We start from the raw sequence: 26,359 nt of genomic DNA on the forward strand, positions 1-26,359 counted from the left end.
AGTATCAGCAGGAGTATCAGTAGGAGTATCAGTAGGAGTATCAGCAGGAGTATCAGTAGGAGTATCAGTAGGAGTATCAGCAGGAGTATCAGCAGGAGTATCAGCAGGAGTACCAGTAGGAGTATCAGTAGGAGTATCAGCAGGAGTATCAGTAGGAGTATCAGCAGGAGTATCAGCAGGAGTACCAGTAGGAGTATCAGCAGGAGTATCAGCAGGAGTACCAGTAGGAGTATCAGTAGGAGTATCAGCAGGAGTATCAGTAGGAGTACCAGTAGGAGTACCAGTAGGAGTATCAGCAGGAGTATCAGCAGGAGCACCAGCAGGAGCATCAGCAGGAGTATCAGCAGGAGTACCAGTAGGAGTATCAGTATTTTTCAGATTCTCTCTCCCCTCTTCCATCTCGAACCTCCACCTCGGCGTTCTTCAAGTCAGATTTCTGGCTAGGGCCACATTTGGCCCTTGGCCCCCCAGTTGATGAACGCTGCCTTCAACTCTTCAACTTTTTACGCATTTGCCAATAATCACTCCGTGTGTGTGTGGCCTTAACATTAAAACATATATAATGGGCGACGTTTCAGGCAACAGCCCTTATTCATAGCATGTTAAATATTTTTCATAGAAGAAAGGCCATTGCCCGAAACGTCACCTATTATATGTTTTTCTTTTAAGGCCACATGCATTGTTGCTATTGGCCAAAGCAGCATCATCACCACAAAATTGGATGAACCCATCAGTTAGTCCCTGTCATTGTGCCCATCCTGCTGCTCACCAGAACATCACATGCTCCACATCATTGGGTGTAGATCAGAAGTCCGGTGGCAAAGGGGTAGAGAAGACCTACGGCCAGATGGCAGCATAGTACCGTCAGGTTCAGATCTAGGAGGTCGCCGCGTGTCTTCTGTGCAGCAGCAGTGAAGTCTGGTTGGAGGGCAAAAGCCCTGGCAGCCATGTGGTGCAGTGAGTGGTGGAGCCATCGACGGAATTGGCGCCATGACATCTCGTCTTGAGGGTTTGAATTGTCATGAAATATTTTCCAGGGACTCCACCTCTGCCGATCATCTCACGTTGTTGTTGTTGTGCTGTTGTTGTGTTGTTGTTGTGCTGTTGTTGTTGTTGTGGTGGCACTGTGCCGGCTTAGGAGCGCACACCTCTCGATTGCGTGGCCTGCCCCGTCCGGTGGGGCCCCCGGGACAAGCACCAGCGGAGAGGCCGGCAGGGGCGGGCGGTGGGGGGGTGGGGAGCGGGGGTGGCCATGCAGCGCCGCCTGGACGGAGCCCTGCGCTCCGAACTGGCGTTCCTGGGCGCGCTATACTGCGTGCAGGGCATGCCCTATGGCCTGCAGTCGGGATACCTGCCACTGTACATGCGCGCTGCCGGCGCTTCGTATGGGCTGGCGGCCATCACGCGGGTCCTCTACGTGCCCTGGCTGCTCAAGTTCGCGTGGGCGCCGCTCGTGGGCCAGTGCGGCTCGCTGAAGGGCTGGCTTCTAGGCAGCACGGGCGCCATGGGTCTCGTGTGCCTGGTGGGTTAAGTTCAATTCCAGGCCGCCAATTGTGAACCATTTCGTCGCGTGCGGAGTGGGCGGTCGAGGTCGGGGTCGTTTGAGCACCGAGGTTGTGAGAACGACCCCCGCCAACGTCGCCGGCTCCGGTCGTGAGGTGGCGGCAATGACGGCGAGCGCCGTCTTCCCCCGCCGCCCCCTCTCCGCAGGTCGGCGGTGCGGTGCTTCCCGAGCCGCGCACCTCGCTGGCGCCCAACGCGGCGCTGCTGCTGCTGCTCAACGCGCTGGCGTCTGTGCAGGACGTGGCGGTAGACACGTGCGCCGTGCGGCTCCTGGCCGGTGGGGCGCGCCTCGCCTGGGGCAACGCCGTGCAGGTGAGCGCCGCCGCCCCGGTGGTGTCAGAGGAATCCGGAAGGTCGCCCTAGTTTATGTATTAACCGTTAAACATGAGCTAAATATACATGATAAAGATCTCGTGATGGGATTCCACAAGAGTTGGCCATTACATGCCGGCATCATTGTTCAAATTTGCTAAATTACCTGCAAATTACTCAACATTGTCCCCGACTGTGTGAAGCACAGCCGCGCCTTTGTGACAGTCCTGCGCAATCAGATTGGCACGGATACCAAATGTACTGAATTATTATTCTTAATAATAAATGGGGTTCACAAGCTTAGACAGTTGATGGTCTCATTCCGGTCACCAGTAACTCCTTCATCACGTTAAGTTTTGTGAATGTTTAATTCGTATTGTTCCATATACTACGATGGATAAATATAATTAATTTGATATGCGATGAACACATCTCGCAAGGAGCGTGAGCTGCTGACGCTACCTCCTCACGTGGATGAGAGGCACTTGATAGGCCGTCGTAAGTATCGCGCGCACGTGCCCGTGATGCTACCCTGCCATCTGAGAGTTCTGAATGAAACTGCCTTCGTTTGTATGTACGTTGAACTTCTTTCGCACCATATCTAACCAAACCGTGCTAATCGGAGGCGTTTCGTGGCAACAATTGTAAAACAATAACAGGGAACACAGTTAAACAAGCAGCTGCGACTTGCTTTGAAAGCCCGCAAAAGTGAAACGGCGCTGTGCCCCACTCCCCGCTCCCAGGTGGTCGCCTACAAGCTGGGCTCGGCGCTGGCGGGCGGCGCGCTGCTCGGGCTGGCGGGCGAGCGGCTGGGCTGGCACGGCGTGCTGCGCGTGCTCGGCGCGCTCTACCTGCTGGCGCTCGCCTACACCCACCGCTGGCTCACTTGGCGGCCCGGCGGCGTGATGTCTCCTGCCCAGCACAGCGGGCAGCACGATGATGGGCAGCAGCAGCAGCAGCGGCACCGTGCCACCTTCAACCCCGTCACTATCTCCAGGGAGCTGCTCAAGACGCCAGGCACCGCTTGGATGGCCGTATTTGTTCTGCTCTACAAACTCGGTAAACGGTGAACTCATCCCTGGCTCTCGGCCTGCCTCTAGCCCTGAGCCTAATCCTGATCGTCGCCCACACTATGAGCAGCAGTACTTCGATTCACCTCCCGCTCATTCAATGAATTTACACAATTCAGACTCACGATTCCATTCAAAATTGTATTATACTGTGTCTCGTTTTCATTGCCTCATTTGTAGTGTTTTTCACATAGTTACCACAGCCTTGTCCATCCCATTAGCCTAAACATAGCCTTGGCATATTACGGCATATCATCGCCCCCAGCCATGATCAACACACTACTCGATGAAGGCCTAGTTCTCTACCTAACATCTGCACACGAGCTGAGTTTAGCCTCATCCTGTAACAAGGCAGAGTAATATAATGTGTCGCCCGAGTGTGAAGAGGTCCTGGCAGTTGCAGAACCACTACGCATGGAGCTCAAATCAAGAACAGTGTTAAAACTATTCCCCTCAAATACCCAATTGGTGCGGCTACAATACTGGCAGTGATGGGTACGTTATCATTCACTGGCGGTTCCTTGGTCGGAGGCCACATGCTGCCACGGGCCCCACTAAACTATTAAATGTCATTTATTTTTTATTTTACCAGGTAAGGCCCACTGAGCGAAATAGCTCTTTTTGAGAAGCGACCTGGCCACAAATGAAAACTCAACGAAGTGGCTTATCGTGTGGAAATGCATAGCAGCCAAATACTCTCAACACGTGATGTTGCTTCTAAATGTGGAGAGAAAAACCACGTGACCACGGGGAGACAGACGTGCAAACTCTAAATATACAGCAGGCGTCAGGATCGGGATCTAACCTACGACCTCCCGTATACCAGGCGAGGTAGTTAACATCTCGCCAGCCTGGTGCCCCACCCCGCCCCTGACCCCGGGCAGGAGCATCGCGGCGGGTGTGGCCCGCAGGCCGCAGACTCCCGTGCCAACACGAGGGTGCTGCAGCACGTGTCCTGTGCTCCAGGGTCAATCCGTGAATGACCCCGTGAGTCTCAAGGTTAATTGACAAGCGCCGCTTGCCGAGGCGCGTTCGGCCCGTCCTCGTTAGTATAGTGGTCAGTATCCCCGCCTGTCACGCGGGAGACCGGGGTTCAATTCCCCGACGGGGAGTGCCTATTTTTATTATTGAATTTTTTAAAAATCTCAGCCCTGCTGCACGCCTCGATTACGACCACTTATTAATGAGTAATTATTAAGTGGTGTCTGATCGATGCAAATCAACTGATTGCTGTAATGAAAGCAGGTTTGAGTGTCTGAGTCGGGCCGGGCCTCCTTGGCTCTCCTCCCCCATGAGTTGAGGTCGTTGAACTGCATCGCTCGGGAGACGAAGCACACATTATTGTACCGTGAAGAAGGACCGTACCCGAAACTTCGCCTCGTATATTTTTTATTTTTTATTCCACACACAGTCTTATTGATTAATGTGTTGCGTTTTTAATCGTAATATTTTGCCACGTAATAGATGTGAAGTACCGGTGAAGACACTTGACGCCGAGGTGGAGGCACACGAATATTTATTCAACACAACTCGTATGTGGCATACAGTACTGGAGGGGGTATCGGCCCCCTCACCCGACTAGCTCAAGGATACACTTCCTGGCTAAGTCCTAGCCTACCTCACAGTCCTCCACTACTGGGCTAGGGGAGGCTACTTAGCCCGACACTGGTAAGTCGGGCCGGTACCCGGAGTCCCAGACCAGCTCTTAGAAGAGCACCGGCTCTGGCTTTCGGGACCACGCCGCTGGCTCGATCCTGTTCGGCCCTGACAAGGACATCGAACGAGGGAGTCCAGGGCTCTATCTAAGACGTCTTCCGTCTTCTTAGTTAACTATAACATAACTAACTCCCGAGCCCATATAACGTCCCCTTTTATACCCAACCCTCCTTGAGGGGTGGGGCCCCGGGGGATCATAACGCCAAACCAGCCCCCCCCAGGGTGTCTGGCTCGGACGTCGCAGAGGGCATCTCCCTGTGCACACACGTAGCCCCGCCCACTGTGTTTCTTTCCCATAGACTGCCATACATAACGGCCCTCTCTCTAACATCCCTACATCACTCCCCCCTACATAGCTCGCAGCCGTCCCGGCTGCCAACATACAGAATGACAATAAAAATTAATTTTTACCGTAACCGCGCGTGTGCCTCACTAATTTTCAACAATAACAAGAACGGCAACAAGAACACAACAAAAAAAAAATGCAACAGCAAGAAGAGAAAACAACCCGACGCACCCCCCCTTGAATAAATACGAATTCCGTAAGAAACAAGCTATATACAATTTGCAGGGAAGCCACCATACACATAACAGCAGGTGAGCACAACGTAAGTAATTTCAATGGGCAGGGAACACACCCCCCCACCCAACACACAATGAACACAACATATATACACATCTTGCGGTTTCACAACAGTCTGCGCATTTTTGCGCGTGTCCTTGCGGCGGGCCCCTCACACGGGGAAACTCCGGGTGGCGGACCGTCAGGTGGTAATCGTCCGTCCCGGAGTGAGACCTCCTCTGATGCCGCGTGACTGTTGGTATCCCCAGAAGGGGTGGTCGGGCGTGAGCCCGTCAGTCTCGATGCACCTGGAGGTGGCACGGCCGGCAAGGCATTAGGTGAGCGCGGTGGAGACGGACCTAGTGAGTCGGTCGACCCCCCACACGTCTGGCCACGCATGCGTGAAGTGGGTTTGTGTACCGCGACGAAGGGTTTCAACCGAGAGGGGTGCACGAACCATCGCCGCTTCCCCCATCGAATGCGCACGCACTGTGGTCGCAAGACCTCGACCACTTCCACAGGGCCCCGCCACGGCCGCGCCAGCTTAGGGGAGGTAGCCAGGGGCACTTGGGGACAGTGCAACCATGCCCTGTCCCCCGGTTTCCACTGTATTACATGCGCCCGACCCAGCCTGAGGCGCTCGTTCGCCTTTTGACGGAGGTCCGAGTTCAACCTCGCAGCATCCCGCGCCTCTGTTAATTTAGCCAGATTAAATTTGACGTGGTCAGCCAATTTAGTTTTTCCTTGCGGGTCGGGGATCTGCAGCTGGGCGCGAACAGGCGGGTCGGGTTCGCGACCATACATAAGGTAAAAGGGGGAAAATCCCGTAGCTGCATGGGGTGCCATCCGGTATGCCGCCAAGACCCCCTGAATATGCAGGTCCCAATCAGTCTGTGAATCTGAGACCTGCTGTGCCATCATTGACGAAATGGTGCGATGCAGGCGCTCGACCATTCCGTCAGTCTGTGGGTGATACGGGGAGGTCCGAATTTTCTTTGTGCCTAAGAGGTCACAGACTTGTTTAAGTAATTTGCTGGAAAAATTTTTACCCTGGTCGGTCAGCAGCCGTTCCGGAGCACCTTTGTCCAGGACGTATCCCTGAACAAAGGCGTCCACGATGGCTGCTGCCGACTGGTTGGCAAGGGGCCAGGCCATGGGCCAGCGCGTAAAATACTCGACCCCTGTCAGCAAATACCTATTGCCCCTGGGGGTGGCGGGAAATGGGCCCAAGATGTCCAGCGCGACAAGCTCATTTATTCTGGACACCTTGATTGATTGTAAAGGCCGGTTAGACTCCCGTGCCGGCGGTTTCCGTTGCGCACACCGCGGGCATGAACTCAAAAGATCCCCAACATCCTTTGTCATACCAGGCCAAAAAAAATCTAGTTGTATCAGTGCAAGGGTCTTTAGAGTCCCCAGATGTAACAGGCGCTCATGCGCGGCCCACACCACTTTGCCTCGCAACTCAGAAGGGACGACCAGCCGATGTCGCTGTGATTTGCCGTCCCAATGCATGAGCAGACCCTGTACCATTTCCCATGCACCTGAATCACCTTTCACCCGCCCAGCACCCCCGACGCGACGACGCCACCCGAGGAGGGAGGTATCCTCCATTTGGAGGCGCCCCCACTCAGTGACGGGCAACCCCAACAGGGAATCCCTTCCCTGTTGTTCGATCGAATTATCAGGCAGTGGTTCGTCGTCGTCGGTGGCTGCCAGGATCGGAACCGATGCGTCCCCTGAAGGTCTGCAACGTCCCGACCCCAGGAGGCATGCACATTCCGAGGTGGTTGGCATGCGTGACAGAGCGTCCGCGTTGGTATGGCGAACGCCCTTACGGTAGGTGGTCTCAAAATCAAAATCCTGGAGAACCTCCAACCATCGAGACAACTGTCCCGATGGTTGTTGAACTCGCAGGGCATACTGTAGTGCCGCATGATCTGTGCGGACGGTGAAATGCCGACCGTACAGATATGGGCGATACTGTTGGATGAAAAAAACAATTGCCAACAGTTCTCTACGGGTGACACAATATCTCTGCTCCGCAGGAGACAACACCCGACTACCGTACGCGACCACCCGTTCAACGCCATCAACCACCTGGGAAAGCACACCCCCAATACCCGTGTTGCTCGCATCGGTGTCGAGCAAAAAGGGCTTCGAAAAATCAGGGTAAATCAAGGGAGGGGCTTTTACCAGGGCGTCCCGAAGGGAGCGGAACGCAGCCTCCTCCTCTTGACCCCAGTGGAACCGAACCCCTTTAGATGTTAAAGCGTGCAGGGGTTTAGCAATTGTTGCAAAATCAGCAACAAACCGTCGATAATACGACGCGAACCCAATGAAACTCCTGACCTCTCCCACCGAGGTGGGAGTCGGCCAGGAGCTGACACACTGCGTTTTGGCGGGATCGGTAGCAATACCTGAACGTCCCACGATGTGCCCCAAATAACGCACCGAATCGCGCAACAAATGGCATTTTTGGGGCTTGAATTTCAAATTAGCAGCCCGCATCTTTAGGAAAACCGCCCGCAACCTCTGGAGATGTTCATCAAAAGTTTTACCAAAGACGATAACGTCATCCAAATAAATGAGGCACGACTCCCATTGCAGTCCAGCCAAAACCAATTCCATTAAACGCTGGAAAGTTGCCGGCGCTGAGTGTAAGCCCATCGGCAACCGGTTGAATTGAAACAAGCCGTGCGGTGTACGAAAAGCAGTTTTAGGCTTTGACTCATCATCCAGAGGAAGCTGCCAGAATCCCGAAAGTAAATCGAGTGTGGAAAAGAATCGCGCTCCCGCCAAGGCGTCAAGCGATTCATCCATCCGAGGGAGCGGGTATGCGTCGGCAACCGAAATTTTATTAAGACGCCGGAAGTCAACGCAAAACCGCAACGAACCGTCCTGCTTTTTAACCAGGACGATCGGCGCTCCCCAAGGGCTGGTGGAAGGAGAAATGATGTCTGCGGCCAACATGTCATCAACAGCCGATTTGACATGGTCCTTTTCGGCGGGACTCAACCGAAACGGATTTTGGCGAATTGGCGCGCTGTCACCCGTGTCAATATGGTGACGCAGCAAGTGAGTGCAACCCAAATCATATTTATTTCGACTAAAAACGTCGGAAAATTCTCGCAGTAGTGTTTTAAGTTGTTGACGCTCTGAATCGGACAGGTCCGTCGATCCCGCACAAAGCGCCTCGAGCCACCCTTCATCGCTGTCCGAATGCGGTTGCGACGCAGGGACAGTGTTGACGCGATTTACGGCGGGTTCCTCACACGGCACTGGCGTTGCGTGAGCAAGCACGGTCCCCTGTGGGACCACCACCGTCCGCGAGCCCACATTTAGGACCGCGATGAAGGGTTCACCATTCCCTCTCACTATGGTCTGGGCCGGAAGTAAGTCAGGTCCACTAACCCCGGCCCTAGACGGTCCCAACAGTACCCCTTGTGCCCCAGCACCCGTAACGAGGGGCCGCCGAAGTTTCAAGGGTACCAACATTTGCGTCCCCGGAGGGACGCGTACCGTTCTCTCCACGAACGCCGGCACCGTCGCGAACGCCGTCCGCGTCGCAACCGGTGATGGCAGAAACGCCATGCGTCTGCCCGACGGAAGCTCTATGCAACCCTGGTCGATCAAAATTACAATCGGCATTTTGGCCAGGAAGTCCGTCCCCAGCAGGCACGGAACCGCCAGCGAGGAAGAAACAAAAATCGGCCCAGACAATTTTATTTCCCCGATACAAATTTGGGCACGAATTTGTCCGATGATGCCAAGTGAGCCCCCGTTAGCCGCATAGAATGGTATGTTAACTGGCATCAAGGGACGACTCCGGACAGGGAGAATATTATAAATTAATTCCGAAATAATAGTCGCCGATGCTCCCGTATCGACCAGGATGCGCACTTCAACCCCGTCGATATACCCCACAACGGCCGACGACCCCGACGATGCGGCAACCACACGATCGGCCAGCACGGACCACTGGCCGGGTTCGATATGGGTACCCGGAGTGGTGCGTGATGGTGCGATGGTGCGTGATACCGGCCCCCCTCTCGTCGCGGTGTTTGAGTGCGTGACGGGTGTGTGTGTGGGCCAAACGTGTGGGGTGCCGCGACTCGCCGGTTTTTGATGGTGGAGCTTGGGATGAGGCCCGTCATCCCGGTGAGGTGTCGTCCCGCGCTGACGAGGAGAGCGGCACCCCGAGGCGACGTGGCCCCGGACGCCGCAGTTAAAACACCGTGGGAGCGGCGTCGGAGGTGACGAATGGTCGGAACGGCCCGACCCGTCCTGGCCCGGCCGTGCACTCGTCGCCCGTTGCCGTCGGTGGTCGACGGCGTAGAGTTCCTCCGTCGGAAGGGTGGCTGCAGCCACCGCACGCCCCGCCGATGCCCTGCTGGCTTTCCGCCGGAGCGACAGGAGGTTTGCGTGGAGGAGCCGCGCCGCCTGGAGCGATGTCATTTCCGCGTCCTCCTGTGCGACGACAGCGATGTCAAGGTCGTCAGCCAGGAGGAGTATTTTCTCCGTCACCATAGCGTCGATGCCGTCGTCATCCATACGGGGGAAGGCCGACTTGGCCATCGCCAGGAGGCTCGTTCGGTACGCCAGGGGCGACTCCTTTTCACCCCGCTTGCGGTCGTAGAACTCCTGTCTGCATTCCGCCGATGGTCCGTAGACCCCTCCCAGCAGCTGCAGCGCCATCGGTAACGTCGCCCGCCTCTCTTTAGGTGCCGATGTGAGGGCTGCGAGCGCGTCGCTGTCGAGGAGCGCCGGCAGCGCGCAGAGAGCCTCCTCGTCTGTCCACTTCGCCATCTCTTGATGGGCGAGGAATCGCCTGCGGAACCCGGCCCAGTCCCCCTCCGCGCCGACAAACTCTTTCAGCGGGGGCAGCCTCTGATGGAGTGCAGCGGTCGTTGTTGATTCCCGCGGGCGGATGTCACCTCCACTTGGCTGTGCGTTGGTACGAGCGGCCGATGGAATCGCCTGTCGCGGTGGTGATGACGTCGTGGCTTCAGCGACGGCGATGCCGGAGTGGATGTTTAGGCTGGCCACGCCCCGAACAGCTGCAGCGTCGATGGCGGGAGATTCAAACTCGGACTGCTCCGAAATGGCGGGAAGGCGCCCTGGTCGTTGGGCCGTCTCGCCCCGTGCTGAATCACCGGCCCCCAGCCGCGTGATGGACTCCAGCGTGGCGGCAGCGGCGTATAACAGCTCCGCCAGCCTCCCGTGAGCCAGCCGCAACGCGTCTGACTGTGATCCTCCTTCACTCGGATGCCCCGGTGAGGAGACATCAGGCTCCGGCTGCACTGTGGCTTGTGTAGCCGTCCCGGGCGTTTCGATCTCGGCAGTATCTTCTTCTTGCGGTACTATGGCCCGCGTTGTCTTCCGCGTGTCCATGTTCGAGTTTTACTTCTGACACCAGTTGAAGTACCGGTGAAGACACTTGACGCCGAGGTGGAGGCACACGAATATTTATTCAACACAACTCGTATGTGACATACAGTACTGGAGGGGGTATCGGCCCCCTCACCCGACTAGCTCAAGGATACACTTCCTGGCTAAGTCCTAGCCTACCTCACAGTCCTCCACTACTGGGCTAGGGGAGGCTACTTAGCCCGACACTGGTAAGTCGGGCCGGTACCCGGAGTCCCAGACCAGCTCTTAGAAGAGCACCGGCTCTGGCTTTCGGGACCACGCCGCTGGCTCGATCCTGTTCGGCCCTGACAAGGACATCGAACGAGGGAGTCCAGGGCTCTATCTAAGACGTCTTCCGTCTTCTTAGTTAACTATAACATAACTAACTCCCGAGCCCATATAACGTCCCCTTTTATACCCAACCCTCCTTGAGGGGTGGGGCCCCGGGGGATCATAACGCCAAACCAGCCCCCCCCAGGGTGTCTGGCTCGGACGTCGCAGAGGGCATCTCCCTGTGCACACACGTAGCCCCGCCCACTGTGTTTCTTTCCCATAGACTGCCATACATAACGGCCCTCTCTCTAACATCCCTACAGATGGATAGACTAAGCGTCCCAGCTCTCTCTGCACCACTCGGAGACAAGAGGGGATTTAACATGCCTCGCGTCTGAACATCAACATTTCCCCACCCAAGGTTGCATGTAGTTTTAAAACGTCGCGTCGTGTTCAAAACCCGGGAAACATTGGACCGCTGGGCCAACTTTGGGCAGACGACTTGAACCAGAGGCCAACGTGGGCCCAACGTTGCGTGTTGACAGCTGGACTTTGACAATACCGTGCATATCATTTGCATGGCTGCGACCACGGGAATGTGCAATTTGAGACCTTGCACTGCAATCTCTGGGCTGCAGGTCTCAGAGCCCAGGTCTCCACGAATGACCCCGTGGAGTCTCAGTAACACAATGAGCAGAAAAAGACGTCTCCTTCACATATTCGTATTAAGTATTTTTCACCCATGATCGTGGTTTTTGGGTTAGATCGTGTAAACATAAATGCGTCGTTAAACCCGCCACCAACTGATACAACCGATTAGTAAGGTTTGTCACGCAAACAGAACGTGCCAATTCGTTACGAGTGCAGCACACCGGGTTGTACAATTCGAGTACCGTGACGTCTCGCCAGCAACCAGCATCATCATCAGCATCATCATCAGCATCATCAGGCGACAGCCAGAGTTGTGGAGACATCCTCTTTCTGTTTGGGTCTTAAACGGAGGGGATAAATGAATACAAAAAAATGACATCTCATTAGCCACACGACCTTCTTGGGAGTGCACAATTTCAGCGGCATTGGTTCAACACAAGCGACACTGAGCCGGTTTTGACATTCGGTGCCTCATCAGCAGAGGCCGCCTCGCTCGAATCGGCGCTGATGACTGCCACGTGTCTCCATGCTCAGGGTCCTCTGGACGTTCACTTGGCGTCCGTTCACAAGCGCCGCCTGGCGAGACGCGTTCGGCCCGTCCTCGTTAGTATAGTGGTTAGTATCCCCGCCTGTCACGCGGGAGACCGGGGTTCAATTCCCCGACGGGGAGTGCTTATTTTTATTATTGAATTTTTTAAAATCTGAGCCCTGCTGCACGCCTAGTTTACGACCACTTATTAATGAATAATGATTAAGTGGTGTCTGATCGATGCAAATTAACTGATTGCTGTAATGAATACAGGTTTGAGTGTCTGAGACGGGCCTCCTCTGCGCGCCTGGCGGCCACAGTCCCCGCCTCGCCCTGCAGGGGGCGCGCGCCCCGCGTTGATGGGTCGTGACGTCACCCCCATTGACTCCATTCTTTAGTATGGCTGCCGATGTAAATGCAGAGCAACTGCTACAAAATTACATTCAGGTGGCCAAGCTAATTGTGGATCGGGCATTACGTTGTTCGGTCTGTTCTGGATGACCACAGTTGCACACTACAAAGGTTTATTTTTATTTTACATGTGTGCATCAGGTATCCGCATCTGCCATGGTTTGTGCAGTGGATGTGGTTTGTGGAGGACCATGAGCTTCGTGGAAGATCAAACCCAGGGATCTTCTGAGTTGTGCCTTTCACAAGGTGGCCGTCGTTTGTGAGTTCCTTTGAACTCCATTCAGCTCTCCAAGCTTCAGGGTTGAACTCGCAATGATGAAGATTTAGCGCATGGATCCAAAAAGGCTTTGCGTAACTTCAAGCGATGCCGAGGGACGTTATTGAGGTCCTGGTGAATGGGAAGGCGACTGCTTCCCCCGATTCGCAGAACTTCCCGGAGGGTTGCAGCGTTGAGGCGGATGGGTGGGACAGAGATTTGGTGATAGCACGGGCAGTCAGGGTGTTGGGGTCGACTTTAGCGTTCCATTGACACACCACATTGCAGTGTTCAGTTGGACATCAACAAGTCGAGTGGTGACTACTTCTGGTCCATACTGGTGCACTCTGCTGTACAGAGCTCCAACAATGGCTTCCTAATATCAGAAGGAAGAGCGTTCCAGACGGCCGGATAAGCACATCTGAAAGTACGCGATGCGGTGACCGTCTTTGTTCAATGGCTAGTCAAAAGCTGCTGCGAGGATGACCGGAGTTCGCGTGCTGGTTTATGCTCCTTGACGAGATCAGCAAGGTGGTTAATTTGTGGCAAGCACTTTGTGTGTAATGAGTGCAACCTTATAATGTATTAGTTCGGTAACTGGAAGCCAATGCGACTTGGTGAGCACTGGACAGACATGGTCGGATCTTGCAGTGCCAGTCACGACACGTGCCATAGAATATTGCACACAAAGCTCTGCTTTTTTGTTGTTGTTTCTCTGCATGTTTGACATAATGGTACGCCCCACTCTGCTTCTCGTATGCGTCTTCATCTTACGATTTGTCGGAAAGTACTGAGCGTCTGATCCGATGCCAATGATCTGATTGCTGTAATGATGCGGGTTTGGGTGTCTGAGACGGGCCTCCTCTGCGCGCCTGGCGGCCACAGTCCCCGCCTCGACCTGCAGGGGGCGCGCGCCCCGCGTGGATGGCTCGTGGGGTCACCCCCGCTGACCCCAGTTGTTACATCGCCCTCCCCAATGCGGTCACGTCGTGGAACAACTGAATCGCGAAGGGGGACAAAGCGCACTTCAGTGTGCAGCGAAGAAGGGCCATTGCTCGAAACGTCGCCTGTTATCTTCTTCTTTTAAAGCCACGCACAGTGGTATTTATATTTGATTCATTGCTCTGTTTCATTTTATTTGTTTTCCATTTGTCATTTTGGCGACTCCGGTTGGGCCAATCTTTCAAATGTAACCAATCCCGGTCTGCTGTTGAGTTCCCACCTGGATACACAACGTAGACTCGACCACTTGAACCTGTTTGTCGAACCAGTATGGGCAACGTGGTTTTGCTCATGCTCTATTTATTTTGAGCCCAACTCTGCAGCATTTGTTCAATTCAGCGATAATTCTCTCCGTAATTCATACCCTATGGACACTCTGACTCTGACCTAAACTCATCAGGTCACTTGGTGAAGCGCTGCGTCGCTTCTGCAGCACGGGTCTCACGGCTCACCAAGTTCCCGTGTCCTCGCTCCAACCCACCAATGACCCCGTGAGGAGTCCCAAGGGTCATTCACAAGCGCTGCTTGCCGGGTGGCGTTCGGCCCGTCCTCGTTAGTATAGTGGTCAGTATCCCCGCCTGTCACGCGGGAGACCGGGGTTCAATTCCCCGACGGGGAGTGCCTATTCTTTTTTATTTATTAATCTGAGCTCTGCTTTTTTGTTGTTGTTTCTCTGCATGTTTGAAATAATACTGGTAGGAAGCTCCTGGTTACACCAGCCCACAGGGGATTATTGTGTCCGTCCGTCCGTCGTGCATCCAAAAATGGGTGGGGCTGGGTGTAGAGGGGATGGTGGGGAGGGGCTGGGTAGGGAGGGTGGGGAGGGGAGGGTGGGGAGGGGCTGGGTGGGGAGGGGCTGGGTGGGGAGGGTGGGGGGTGGGAGGGGTGGGGCTGGGTGGGGAGGGGCTGGTCACCCCGTGGTGCCCATATAAAACTCAACGTTTAACCTACTCACGCCGGCTTGTGCCCGCCCTCACAGTCGGGCATATTTGCGAAATACACCACGCCGCCGTTGACCCTGGCCATTGACCGAGCAACCCAACGTTCCTACCAGCTCCCTCCGCAGGAATGTGTTGGTACGTCCCACTCTGCTTCTCGTATATCTTGTTCTTACGATTTGTCGGTAAGTACTGAGCGTCTGATCCGATGCCAATTATCTGATTTCTGTAATGAATGCGGGTTTGGGTGTCTGAGACGGGCCTCCTCTGCGCGCCTGGCGGCCACAGTCCCCGCCTCGGCCTGCAGGGGGCGCGCGCCCCGCGTGGATGGCTCGTGGGGTCACCCCCGCTGACCCCAGTTGTTACATCGCCCTCCCCAATGCGGTCACGTCGTGGAACAACTACATCGCTCAGGGGGACAAAGCGCACTTCAGTGTGCAGTGAAGAAGGGCCATTGCTCGAAACGTCGCCTGTTATCTTCTTTTAAAGCCACGCACAGTGGTATTTATATTTGATTCATTGCTCTGTTTCATTTAATTTGTTTTCCATTTGTCATTTTGGCGACTCCGGTTGGGCCAATCTTTCAAATTTAACAAATCCCGGTCTGCTGTTGAGTTCCCACCTGGATACACAACGTAGACTCGACCACTTGAACCTGTTTGTCGAACCAGTATGTGCAACGTCGTTTTGCTCATGCTCTATTTATTTTGAGCCAAACTCTGCAGCATTTGTTCAATTCAGCGATAATTTTCTCCGTAATTCATACCCCATGGACACTCTGACTCTGACCTAAACTCATCAGGCCACGGCTCACCAAGTTCCCGTGTCCTCGTTCCAACCCACCAATGACCCCGTGAGGAGTCTCAAAGTTCATTCACAAGCGCTGCTTGCCGGGTCGCGTTCGGCCCGTCCTCGTTAGTATAGTGGTCAGTATCCCCGCCTGTCACGCGGGAGACCGGGGTCAATTCTCCGACGGGGAGTGGCTATTTTTTTTATTTATTAATCTGAGCTCTGCTTTTTTGTTGTTGTTTCTCTGCATGTTTGAAATAATACTGGTAGGAAGCTCCTGGTTACACCAGCCCACAGGGGATTATTGTGTCCGTCTGTCCGTCGTGCATCCAAAAATGGGTGGGGCTGGGTGTAGAGGGGAGGTTGGGGAGGGGCTGGGAGGGTGGGGAGGGGAGGGTGGGGAGGGGCTGGGTGGGGAGGGTGAAGAGGGGCTGGGTGGGGGGGGGTGGGAGGGGTAGAGCTGGGTAGGGCTAGGTGGGGCTGGGTGGGGAGGGTGTAGTGGGGAGGGTGGGGAGGGGCTGGGTAGGGAGGGTGGGGAGGGGCTGGGTCAGGAGGGTGGGGAGGGGCTGGGTGGGGAGGGTGAGGAGGGGTTGGGTGGGGAGGGTGGGGGGTGGGAGGGGTGGGGCTGGGTGGGGCTGGGTGGGGAGGGGCTGGTCACCCCGTGGTGCCCTTATTAAACTCAACGTTTAACCTACTCACGCCGGCTTGTGCCCGCCCTCACAGTCGAGCATATTTGCGGAATAAGCCACGCCGCCGTGGACCCTGGCCATTGACCGAGCAACCCAACGTTCCTACCAGCTCCCTCCGCAGGAATGTGTTGGTACGTCCCACTCTGCTTCTCGTTTGTGTCTTGTTCTTACGATTTGTCGGTAAGTACTGAGCGTCTGATCCGATGCCAATGGTGTTATTGCTGTAATGAATGCGGGTTTGTGTGTCTGAGACGGGCCTCCTCTGCGCGCCTGGCGAGACGCGTTCGGCCCGTCCTCGTTAGTATAGTGGTCAGTATCCCCGCCTGTCACGCGGGAGACCGGGGTTCAATTCCCCGACGGGGAGTGCCTATTTTTTTTATCTGAGCTCTGCTTTTTTGTTGTTGTTTCTCTGCATGTTTGAAATAATACTGGTAGGAAGCTCCGAGTTACACCAGCCCACAGGGGATTATTGTGTTCGTCCGTCCGTCGTGCATCCAAAAATGGGTGGGGCTGGTTGTAGAGGGGAGGGTGGGGAGGGGCTGGGTAGGGAGGGTGGGGAGGGGAGGGGCTGGGTGGGGAGGGTGGGGGTGGGAGGAGTGGGGCTGGGTGGGGCTGGGTGGGGCTAGGTGGGGAGTAGGGGTCGGCACGGTTTGAACCGACTCAAACTGGTTTCAAATTGAGCAAACCAAACCAAACCAGCGACGACTGAACCAAACCAAACCAAAACCAAACCAAACTAAGCTAAACCAAACCTCTTGAGTTGGCTTGAACCGAAAATATGCGCGGCAAACAATATTCGCATTCAATACAAATATCAAGTGTATTAATCGCTAATTTCTAGGCAGGCTTTCTTCATATTGAGATTCACTAGCAAGTACTGGACGACGATGTCGTCCACAGCCATCTCCTCAAGCTTGGCACGCCCAATGTCCTTGAACGCAGTGTGGTAGTTCAATGGCAGTTAAACCTCAACACTAGGCAACATCCGCGCCCACGAGCGCACACACATCTCGGCCTTGAACGTGCACTTGTGCAGGTTTGGTCGGTCAAGAAAGGAGCGCTTGGCGGCCGAGTTTGCTCTCTCTGAGGGCACGGACGACGCCGGGATAGGCAAATAGTCGAGGGCCACGCATCGTAGGCGCGGGTACTTGCCGCCGTACAGCTTCCACCACTCGACGACGTCCATGCTCAGGTCCTGAGTCGGCTCAAGCAGGAAGCGGTCGACCTCGGAGGCGGCGCCGTCCTGAGCGTTGGGCGCGTAGACCATGTCAAAGAGGATGTTAATGCCGCCACGCGGCGCCGCGTCCGTCGTCAACGCTGGGTAGCGCTGGTTGAGAATGTCCGTCATCATGTCCTTGATATTGCTGTATTCGGTGCTCGAGGCCGCGGGCTTGGGGTGGCGCAGGTCGAGAAAGCGGGCGACGCGGCTTGGTTCGGACGAGAGAAGGTCGCTGTACTTGACCATGTAGTCGGAGATGGTCACGACGGCCGAGCTCACGACCACATGAGGACTCGGGCGGTGGGTCATGCAGTGGCTCAAGAGAGCCTCCTGCGCCGTGATGGCGTTCGAGATGGTGCAGTACTCCTCGGCGCCCATGGCATCGGAGATGGCCGCCGGCTTCTCCAAGAACTGGCAGAGCAGCGCCGCCTGCTCCCACTGCTCGTCCGACAAGCCGGCCTGGCTCCGCGACCAGCCGGGCTCAAGGCAGATGGCGTCGATCACTTGGCGCTGCCTTAGCGACGCCGTGAGCATCACGTACGTGCTACCCCAACGTGTGACCACGTCGAGGCAAGGCGGCTGCAGCGGGCACTTGAGGTAGTGCCGCGCGAGCGACGTGTAGGCCGCCCTCTTCGTCTTGCTCTTGCGGATAGCGCCGAGCGTCGCGCGGAGGCTGCGCAGCAGTGTCTCGAACGCGCCGAATGAGGCCTTGACGCCGAGGTTGACGCAGTGCGCGATGCACCGCAAGCAGCACGTCGAGCGCAGGTTGCTCCCCTCGAGGAGCGTGAGGGACTTGGCGGATGCGACGGCGTCAGAACCGCTGTCGGTGACGACGGCGAGCAGGCGCGGCCACACGCCAAAGTCGTCGAGCAGCTCGTGCAGGCGCTGCGCCATGCGCTTGCCCACGCCTTCGCCCGGGGCCACCCAAAAGAAGTCAATGATGCAGTTGCACATGGAGAACGACGCCTGGTCCATCCAGTGGAGGGTGACCGAGAAGAAGCCGGTCATGGCGTCGTTTGTCCAACCGTCGTAGGTCAAGGAGACGCAAGAGCCAAAAGTAGTAAAGTACTGTAGCACGAGTAGCTTGAGGACGACATACATCTCGAGCATGCGGCGCTTGACCGTGCGCTCAGACTTGGGCTCGTAACCTGGGGCAGCTCGTTGAAGAAGAGTCGTAAAGGGATCCGATGTTACGTGTTTATGGCCTAGACCACTCGTCGCGATGTACTCGGCGACAAAGCTGTCCATGGCCTTGCTCGCGTGCGCTGACATGGGCGTGGCCATCTTGGACTGCACGAGCAAACCCTTCCCCGTCGGCGGCGACGTGACGACCGTGGGCGACTCGGGGTCGACGATCCCATGGGTCTTGAGATGCTTGATACGGGTGCCCGAGGAGGTGGAGCCCGTGTACTGGAGGGTGCAGATCTTGCAGGTCCGGCTCTGCACGTCGCCCGCGGCCTGGCTCGTCTCAAAGTACTCGTCGTGCCACAGCGCTCGGGACACACGGGCCTTCTTGGGCTTGGGCTGCGTCGCGGTCTGCAGCGCTATGGCGCCGAGGGTGCGCATGAGGCTCTGCCGCGTGTCGCCGCGCGTGGCGTCCGGGCTCTCACGTTCGCTCGCCATCGGCTCCTCGTCGCTACCGGCGTGTTTGGTCTCTTCCACGTCGTGGATGAGATACCTTGTGATGCTGGAGCCGCCGGGGATGGCGCCGTCTTGAGCCGCTCGAGCCATGGAGATGCAATTGCAAAGTGAATTCGCAGGCAAAGGCAACTACAGCATGTCCTTTCGTGTCGCCTTTACAACCAACCAAACTAGTTTGAGCCGGTTCCACCCTGTCCGAGCCAAACCGAGTCGGTTTTCGTAGCCCCAAACCAAACCGAACCAGTTCAAACAGAGCCAAACCAAACCGATTTGGTTCGGTTCAAACCGCGGTTTGGTGGTTTGAGCCAAACCGTGCCGACCCCTAGTGGGGAGGGGCTGGTCACCCCGTGGTGCCCTTAGAAAACTCAACGTTTAACCTGCACACGCCGGCTTGTGCCCGCCCTCACAGTCGGGCATATTTGCGGAATAAGCCACGCCGCCGTTGACCCTGCAGGCCATTGACCGAGCAACCCAACGTTCCTACCAGCTCCCTCCGCAGTAATGTGTTGGTACGTCCCACTCTGCTTCTCGTATGTCTTGTTCTTACGATTTGTCGGCAAGTACTGAGCGTCTGATCCGATGCCAATGGTGTGATTGCTGTAATAAATGCGGGTTTGGGTGTCTGAGACGGGCCTCCTCTGCGCGCCTGGCGGCCACAGTCCCCGCCTCGACCTGCAGGGGGCGCGCGCCCCGCGTGGATGGGTCGTGGGGTCACCCTCGCTGACCCCAGTTGTTACATCGCCCTCGCCAATGCGGTCACGTCGTGGAACAACTGCATCGCTCAGGGGGACAAAGCGCACTTCAGTGTGCAGCGAAGAAGGGCCATTACTCGAAACGTCGCCTGTTATCTTCTTCTTTTAAAGCCACGCACAGTGGTATTTATGTTTGATTCATTGCTCTATTTAATTTTGTAATCTTTCAAATTTAACCAATCCCGGTCTGCTGTTGAGTTCCCACCTGGATACACAACGTCGACTCGACCACTTGAACCTGTTTGTCGAACCAGTATGTGCAACGTCGTTTTGCTCATGCTCTATTTATTTTGAGCCCAACTCTGCAGCATTTGTTCAATTCAGCGATAATTTTCTCCGTAATTCATACCCCATGGACACTGTGACTCTGACCTAAACTCATCAGGTCACGGCTCACCAAGTTCCCGTGTCCTCGCTCCAACCCACCAATGACCCCGTGAGGAGTCTCAAGGTTAATTGACAAGCGCTGCTTGCCGGGTCGCGTTCGGCCCGTCCTCGTTAGTATAGTGGTCAGTATCCCCGCCTGTCACGCGGGAGACCGGGGTTCAATTCCCCGACGGGGAGTGCCTATTTTTTTTATCTGAGCTCTGCTTTTTTGTTGTTGTTTCTCTGCATGTTTGAAATAATACTGGTAGGAAGCTCCGAGTTACACCAGCCCACAGGGGATTATTGTGTTCGTCCGTCCGTCGTGCATCAAAAAATGGGTGGGGCTGGGTGTAGAGGGGAGGGTGGGGAGGGGCTGGGTAGGGAGGGTGGGGAGGGGCGGGGCTGGGTGGGGAGGGTGGGGGTGGGAGGAGTGGGGCTGGGTGGGGCTAGGTGGGGAGGGGCTGGTCACCCCGTGGTGCCCTTAGAAAACTCAACGTTTAACCTGCTCACGCCGGCTTGTGCCCGCCCTCACAGTCGGGCATATTTGCGGAATACACCACGCCGCCGTTGACCCTGGCCATTGACCGAGCAACCCAACGTTCCTACCAGCTCCCTCCGCATGAATGTGTTGGTACGTCCCACTCTGCTTCTCGTATGTCTTGTTCTTACGATTTGTCGGTAAGTACTGAGCGTCTGATCCGATGCCAATGATCTGATTGCTGTAATGAATGCGGGTTTGGGTGTCTGAGACGGGCCTCCTCTGCGCCTGGCGGCCACAGTCTCCGCCTCGGCCTACAGGGGGTGCGCGCCCCGCGTGGATGGCTCGTGGGGTCACCCCCGCTGACCCCAGTTGTTACATCGCCCTCCCCAATGCGGTCACGTCGTGGAACAACTGCATCGCTAAGGGGGGCAAAGCGCACTTCAGTGTGCAGCGAAGAAGGGCCATTGCTCGAAACGTCGCCTGTTATCTTCCTTTAAAGCCACGCACAGTGGTATTTATGTTTGCTTCATTGCTCTATTTAATTTTGTAATCTTTCAAATTTAACCAATCCCGGTCTGCTGTTGAGTTCCCACGTGGATACACAACGTAGACTCGGCCACTTGAACCTGTTTGTCGAACCAGTATGGGCAACGTGGTTTTGCTCATGCTCTATTTATGTTGAGCCCAACTCTGCAGCATTTGTTCAATTCAGCGATAATTCTCTCCGTAATTCATACCCCATGGACACTGTGACTCTGACCTAAACTCATCAGGTCACGGCTCACCAGGTTCCCGTGTCCTCGCTCCAACCCACCAATGACCCCGTGAGGAGTCCCAAGGGTCATTCACAAGCGCTGCTTGCCGGGTCGCGTTCGGCCCGTCCTCGTTAGTATAGTGGTCAGTATCCCCGCCTGTCACGCGGGAGACCGGGGTTCAATTCCCCGACGGGGAGTGGCTAATTTTTTTTATTAATTAATCTGAGCTCTGCTTTTTTGTTGTTGTTTCTCTGCATGTTTGAAATAATACTGGTAGGAAGCTCCTGGTTACACCAGCCCACAGGGGATTATTGTGTCCGTCTGTCCGTCGTGCATCCAAAAATGGGTGGGGCTGGGTGTAGAGGGGAGGTTGGGGAGGGGCTGGGAGGGTGGGGAGGGGCTGGGTGGGGAGGGTGAAGAGGGGATGGGTGGGGGGTGGGAGGGGTAGGGCTGGGTAGGGCTGGGTGGGGCTGGGTGGGGAAGGTGTAGAGGGGAGGGTGGGGAGGGGCTGGGTAGGGAGGGTGGGGAGGGGCTGGGTAGAGAGGGTGGGGAGGGGCTGGGTCAGGAGGGTGGGGAGGGGCTGGGTCAGGAGGGTGGGGAGGGGCTGGGTGGGGAGGGTGAGGAGGGGTTGGGTGGGGAGGGTGGGGGGTGGGAGGGGTGGGGCTGGGTGGGGCTGGGTGGGGAGGGGCTGGTCACCCCGTGGTTCCCTTATTAAACTCAACGTTTAACCTACTCACGCCGGCTTGTGCCCGCCCTCACAGTCGGGCATATTTGCGGAATTAAGCCACGCCGCCGTTGACCCTGGCCATTGACCGAGCAACCCAACGTTCCTACCAGCTCCCTCCGCAGGAATGTGTTGGTACGTCCCACTCTGCTTCTCGTATATCTTGTTCTTACGATTTGTCGGCAAGTACTGAGCGTCTGATCCCATGCCAATGGTGTGATTGCTGTAAAAAATGCGGGTTTGGGTGTCTGAGACGGGCCTCCTCTGCGCGCCTGGCGGCCACAGTCCCCGCCGCGACCTGCAGGGGGCGCGCGCCCCGCGTGGATGGCTCGTGGGGTCACCCCCGCTGACCCCAGTTGTTACATCGCCCTCCCCAATGCGGTCACGTCGTGGAACAACTGCATCGCTAAGGGGGACAAAGCGCACTTCAGTGTGCAGCGAAGAAGGGCCATTGCTCGAAACGTCGCCTGTTATCTTTTTCTTTTAAAGCCACGCACAGTGGTATTTATGTTTGCTTCATTGCTCTGTTTTATTTAATTTAGTAAATTTGGCGACTCCGGTTGGGCCAATCTTTCAAATGTAACCAATCCTGGTCTGCTGTTGAGTTCCCACCTGGATACACAACGTAGACTCGACCACTTGAACCTGTTTGTCGAACCAGTATGTGCAACGTCGTTTTGCTCATGCTCTTTATTTTGAGCCCAACTCTGCAGCCTTTGTTCAATTCAGCGATAATTCTCTCCGTAATTCATACCCCATGGACACTCTGACTCTGACCGAAACTCATCAGGTCACTTGGTGAAGCGCTGCGTCGCTTCTGCAGCACGGGTCTCACGGCTCACCAAGTTCCCGTGTCCTCGCTCCAACCCACCAATGACCCCGTGAGGAGTCCCAAGGGTCATTCACAAGCGCTGCTTGCCGGGTCGCGTTCGGCCCGTCCTCGTTAGTATAGTGGTCAGTATCCCCGCCTGTCACGCGGGAGACCGGGGTTCAATTCCCCGACGGGGAGTGCCTATTTTTTATTATTAATCTCAGCTCTGCTTTTTTGTTGTTGTTTCTCTGCATGTTTGAAATAATACTGGTCGGAAGCTCCTGGTTACACCAGCCCACAGGGGATTATTGTGTCCGTCTGTCCGTCGTGCATCCAAAAATGTGTGGGGCTGGGTGGAGAGGGGAGGGTGGGGAGGGGCTGGGTGGGGAGGGCCTGGGTGGGGAGGGTGGGGAGGGCCTGGGTGGGGAGGGTGGGGAGGGGCTGGGTGGGGAGGGTGGGGAGGGGCTGGGTGGGGAGGGTGGGGAGGGGCTGGGTGGGGAGGGGCTGGGTGGGGAGGGTGGGGAGGGCCTGGGTGGGGAGGGGCTGGGTGGGGAGGGTGGGGAGGGGCTGGGTGGGGAGGGTGGGGAGGGGCTGGGTGGGGAGGGTGGGGAGGGGCTGGGGTGGGGAGGGTGGGGAGGGGCTGGGCTGGGTGGGGAGGGTGGGGAGGGGCTGGTCACCCCGTGGTGCCCTTATAAAAATAACGTTGTTTCTCTGCATGTTTGAAATAATACTGGTAGGAAGCTCCTGGTTACACCAACCCACAGGGGATTATTGTGTCCATCCATCCGTCGTAGCATCCAAAAATGTGTGGGGCTGGGTGGAGAGGGGAGGGTGGGGAGGGGCTGGGTGGGGAGGGTGGGGAGGGTGGGGAGGGTGGGGAGGGGAGGGAGGGGCTGGGTGGGGAGGGTGGGGAGGGGCTGGGTGGGGAGGGTGGGGGATGGGAGGGGTGGGGCTGTGTGGGGAGGGGCTGGTCACCCCGTGGTGCCCTTATAAAAATCAACGATATTTATGCTACACACATTCCAGATCGCAGGTTCCCAGTTTTCCCAAATTCAACCGATGACCCCGTGAGGAGCCTCAAGGTTCACGACCTCCCGTATACCGGGCGAGGAAGTTAACATCTCGCCAGATCGGCGCCCCACCTCGCCCCAGACCCCGGGCAGGAGCACCGCGGCACAGGCTGCCAACTCGGGGGGTTTTGCAGCACGTGTCCTGTGCTCCAGGGTCAATCCGTGAACGACCCCGTGAGTCTCAATCGTCATTCACAAGCGCTGCTTGCCGGGTCGCGTTCGGCCCGTCCTCGTTAGTATAGTGGTCAGTATCCCCGCCTGTCACGCGGGAGGCCGGGGTTCAATTCCCCGACGGGGAGTGCCAATTTTTTTTTTCATTAATCTCAGCTCTGCTTTTTTGTTGTTGTTTCTGTGCATGTTTGACATAATGGTACGCCCCACTCTGCTTCTCGTATGCGTCTTTATCTTACGATTTGTCGGCAAGTACTGAGCGTCTGATTCGATGCCAATGATCTGATTGCTGTAATAAATGCGGGTTTGGGTGTCTGAGACGGGCCTCCTCTGCGCGCCTGGCGGCCACAGTCCCCGCCTCGGCCTGCAGGGGGCGCGCGCCCCGCGTGGATGGCTCGTGGGGTCACCCCCGCTGACCCCAGTTGTTACATCGCCCTCCCCAATGCGGTCACGTCGTGGAACAACTGAATCGCTCAGGAGGACAAAGCGCACTTCAGTGTGCAGCGAAGAAGGGCCATTGCTCGAAACGTCGCCTGTTATCTTCTTCTTTTAAAGCCACGCACAGTGGTATTTATATTTGATTCATTGCTCTGTTTTATTTAATTTGTTTTCCATTTGTCATTTTGGCGAATCTGGTTGGGCCAATCTTTCAAATGTAACCAATCCCGGTCTGCTGTTGAGTTCCCACCTGGATACACAACGTAAACTCGACCACTTGAACCTGTTTGTCGAACCAGTATGTGCAACGTCGTTTTGCTCATGCTCTATTTAGTTTGAGCCCAACTCTGCAGCATGTGTTCAATTCAGCGATAATTTTCTCCGTAATTCATACCCCATGGACACTCTGACTCTGACCTAAACTCATCAGGTCACGGCTCACCAAGTTCCCGTGTCCTCGCTCCAACCCACCAATGACCCCGTGAGGAGTCCCAAGGGTCATTCACAAGCGCTGCTTGCCGGGTCGCGTTCGGCCCGTCCTCGTTAGTATAGTGGTCAGTATCCCCGCCTGTCACGCGGGAGACCGGGGTTCAATTCCCCGACGGGGAGTGCCTAATTTTTGTTATTCATCTCTGCTCTTCTTCACGTCTGGGTTCCGATCTTAAGGACCTATGAATAATCATTAAGCGTCTGATCGATGCTATTTTACTGATTGCTGTAAATGAGTGCGGTTTTGAGTACCTAAGACGGCCGTCCTCCGCGCGCCTGGCGGCCACAGTCCCCTCCGCGGCCTGCAGGGGGCGCCCCAGGGTGGAAGCGAGGTCACTCAGCAATGGCCCTTTCTTGTGGGTCGCGAGGTCATGTAATTCACATTTTGTTTCCTTCTGCAAACGTCGGTACTGGTGAAATGCCTCCAACGTGGTGGTTGATATTCTCCCACTCCGAGAAGGCCGTGTGGCTGATGGGATGAGTATGAATATTTAGTATTTGGAGGGGACAGATGTGTGAAGGAGGAGACGTATTGTTTGCTGATTTATTTTGTTACATTCATCAAAAACGACAACGCTGATGATTATATTGTGGCGTGTATCACATCGTGGGGAAGTATGGTCAAACATCCCCCCATGACCGGCGTGGGGGGGGGACCTTCATCCAGCAGTGGATTGACAAAGGGGGCTGTTGGTGTTTTAGTTTGGATATCTGGGACTTAATGGGAACATTCACCGAGATGGCGAACCCAGCACACCACATCCAGTATGCAGGGGCACACTGCACGTTAGTCGAAATGCAGGTCGCGTGTGGTGGGGTAAAGTGTGGGTACCCCCACCTCTTCCAAGTCGTCTGGTCAGCGTGGAAGAGTAGGCCAAATGCCCTCGAGAGGGGCTCTCGAGAGCTCTTGCTCCCGGAGACCCTTCTGCCAGCGGCGGGCTGTCGTTGCAATTGGAGTTGGCCAAATATCCAACCATGGGATCGCAGAGCTTTGGCAAATTGTTGGCAGCGCCGGTTCTGGCTGCATTTCTGCTTGTCTCTAGCTTCTCGCGCCTCTGTGTGAAATCTGTGCAGCGCGATAATTCTGCTGCAGCGATTTGAGATTACATTTCCACGAATTACGTCGTTATCTACAAATAAAGCATGATTGTCATCATTGTAAACCTTCACCTCTTATAGACACGCATTGGCAACCTCACTCAGAGCCGTGCTGTCCCCCTGTGCCCTCCTGTCCCCGCTCTTTCCTGTCGCACTTGCCCCCCCTGTCCC

At 56.0% G+C, this 26,359-nt stretch overlaps 1 protein-coding gene and 1 non-coding gene across 2 annotated transcripts in view; both read left to right on the forward strand.

Annotated features, from left to right (window-relative positions):
- Positions 1-1,138: 1,138 nt before the first annotated feature.
- MFSD3 (major facilitator superfamily domain containing 3) overlaps positions 1,139-26,359 on the forward strand; it is a 32,285-nt gene continuing 7,064 nt past the window's right edge. Inside the window, exons 1-3 of the mRNA XM_061553395.1 lie at positions 1,139-1,522; positions 1,711-1,875; positions 2,619-2,934. Of these exons, the coding sequence (XP_061409379.1) occupies positions 1,253-1,522; positions 1,711-1,875; positions 2,619-2,934 (751 nt within the window). The 5' untranslated portion in view covers positions 1,139-1,252. The remainder of the gene's footprint in view (positions 1,523-1,710; positions 1,876-2,618; positions 2,935-26,359) is intronic.
- TRNAD-GUC (transfer RNA aspartic acid (anticodon GUC)) lies at positions 24,220-24,291 on the forward strand. The gene has a single exon. It is a non-coding gene; the product is annotated as a tRNA-Asp (tRNA).

Source organism: Lethenteron reissneri, chromosome 18, assembly GCF_015708825.2.
Source record: "Lethenteron reissneri isolate LAM-NWPU_2019-01 chromosome 18, ASM1570882v1, whole genome shotgun sequence".
NCBI classification, from domain to species: domain Eukaryota; kingdom Metazoa; phylum Chordata; class Hyperoartia; order Petromyzontiformes; family Petromyzontidae; genus Lethenteron; species Lethenteron reissneri.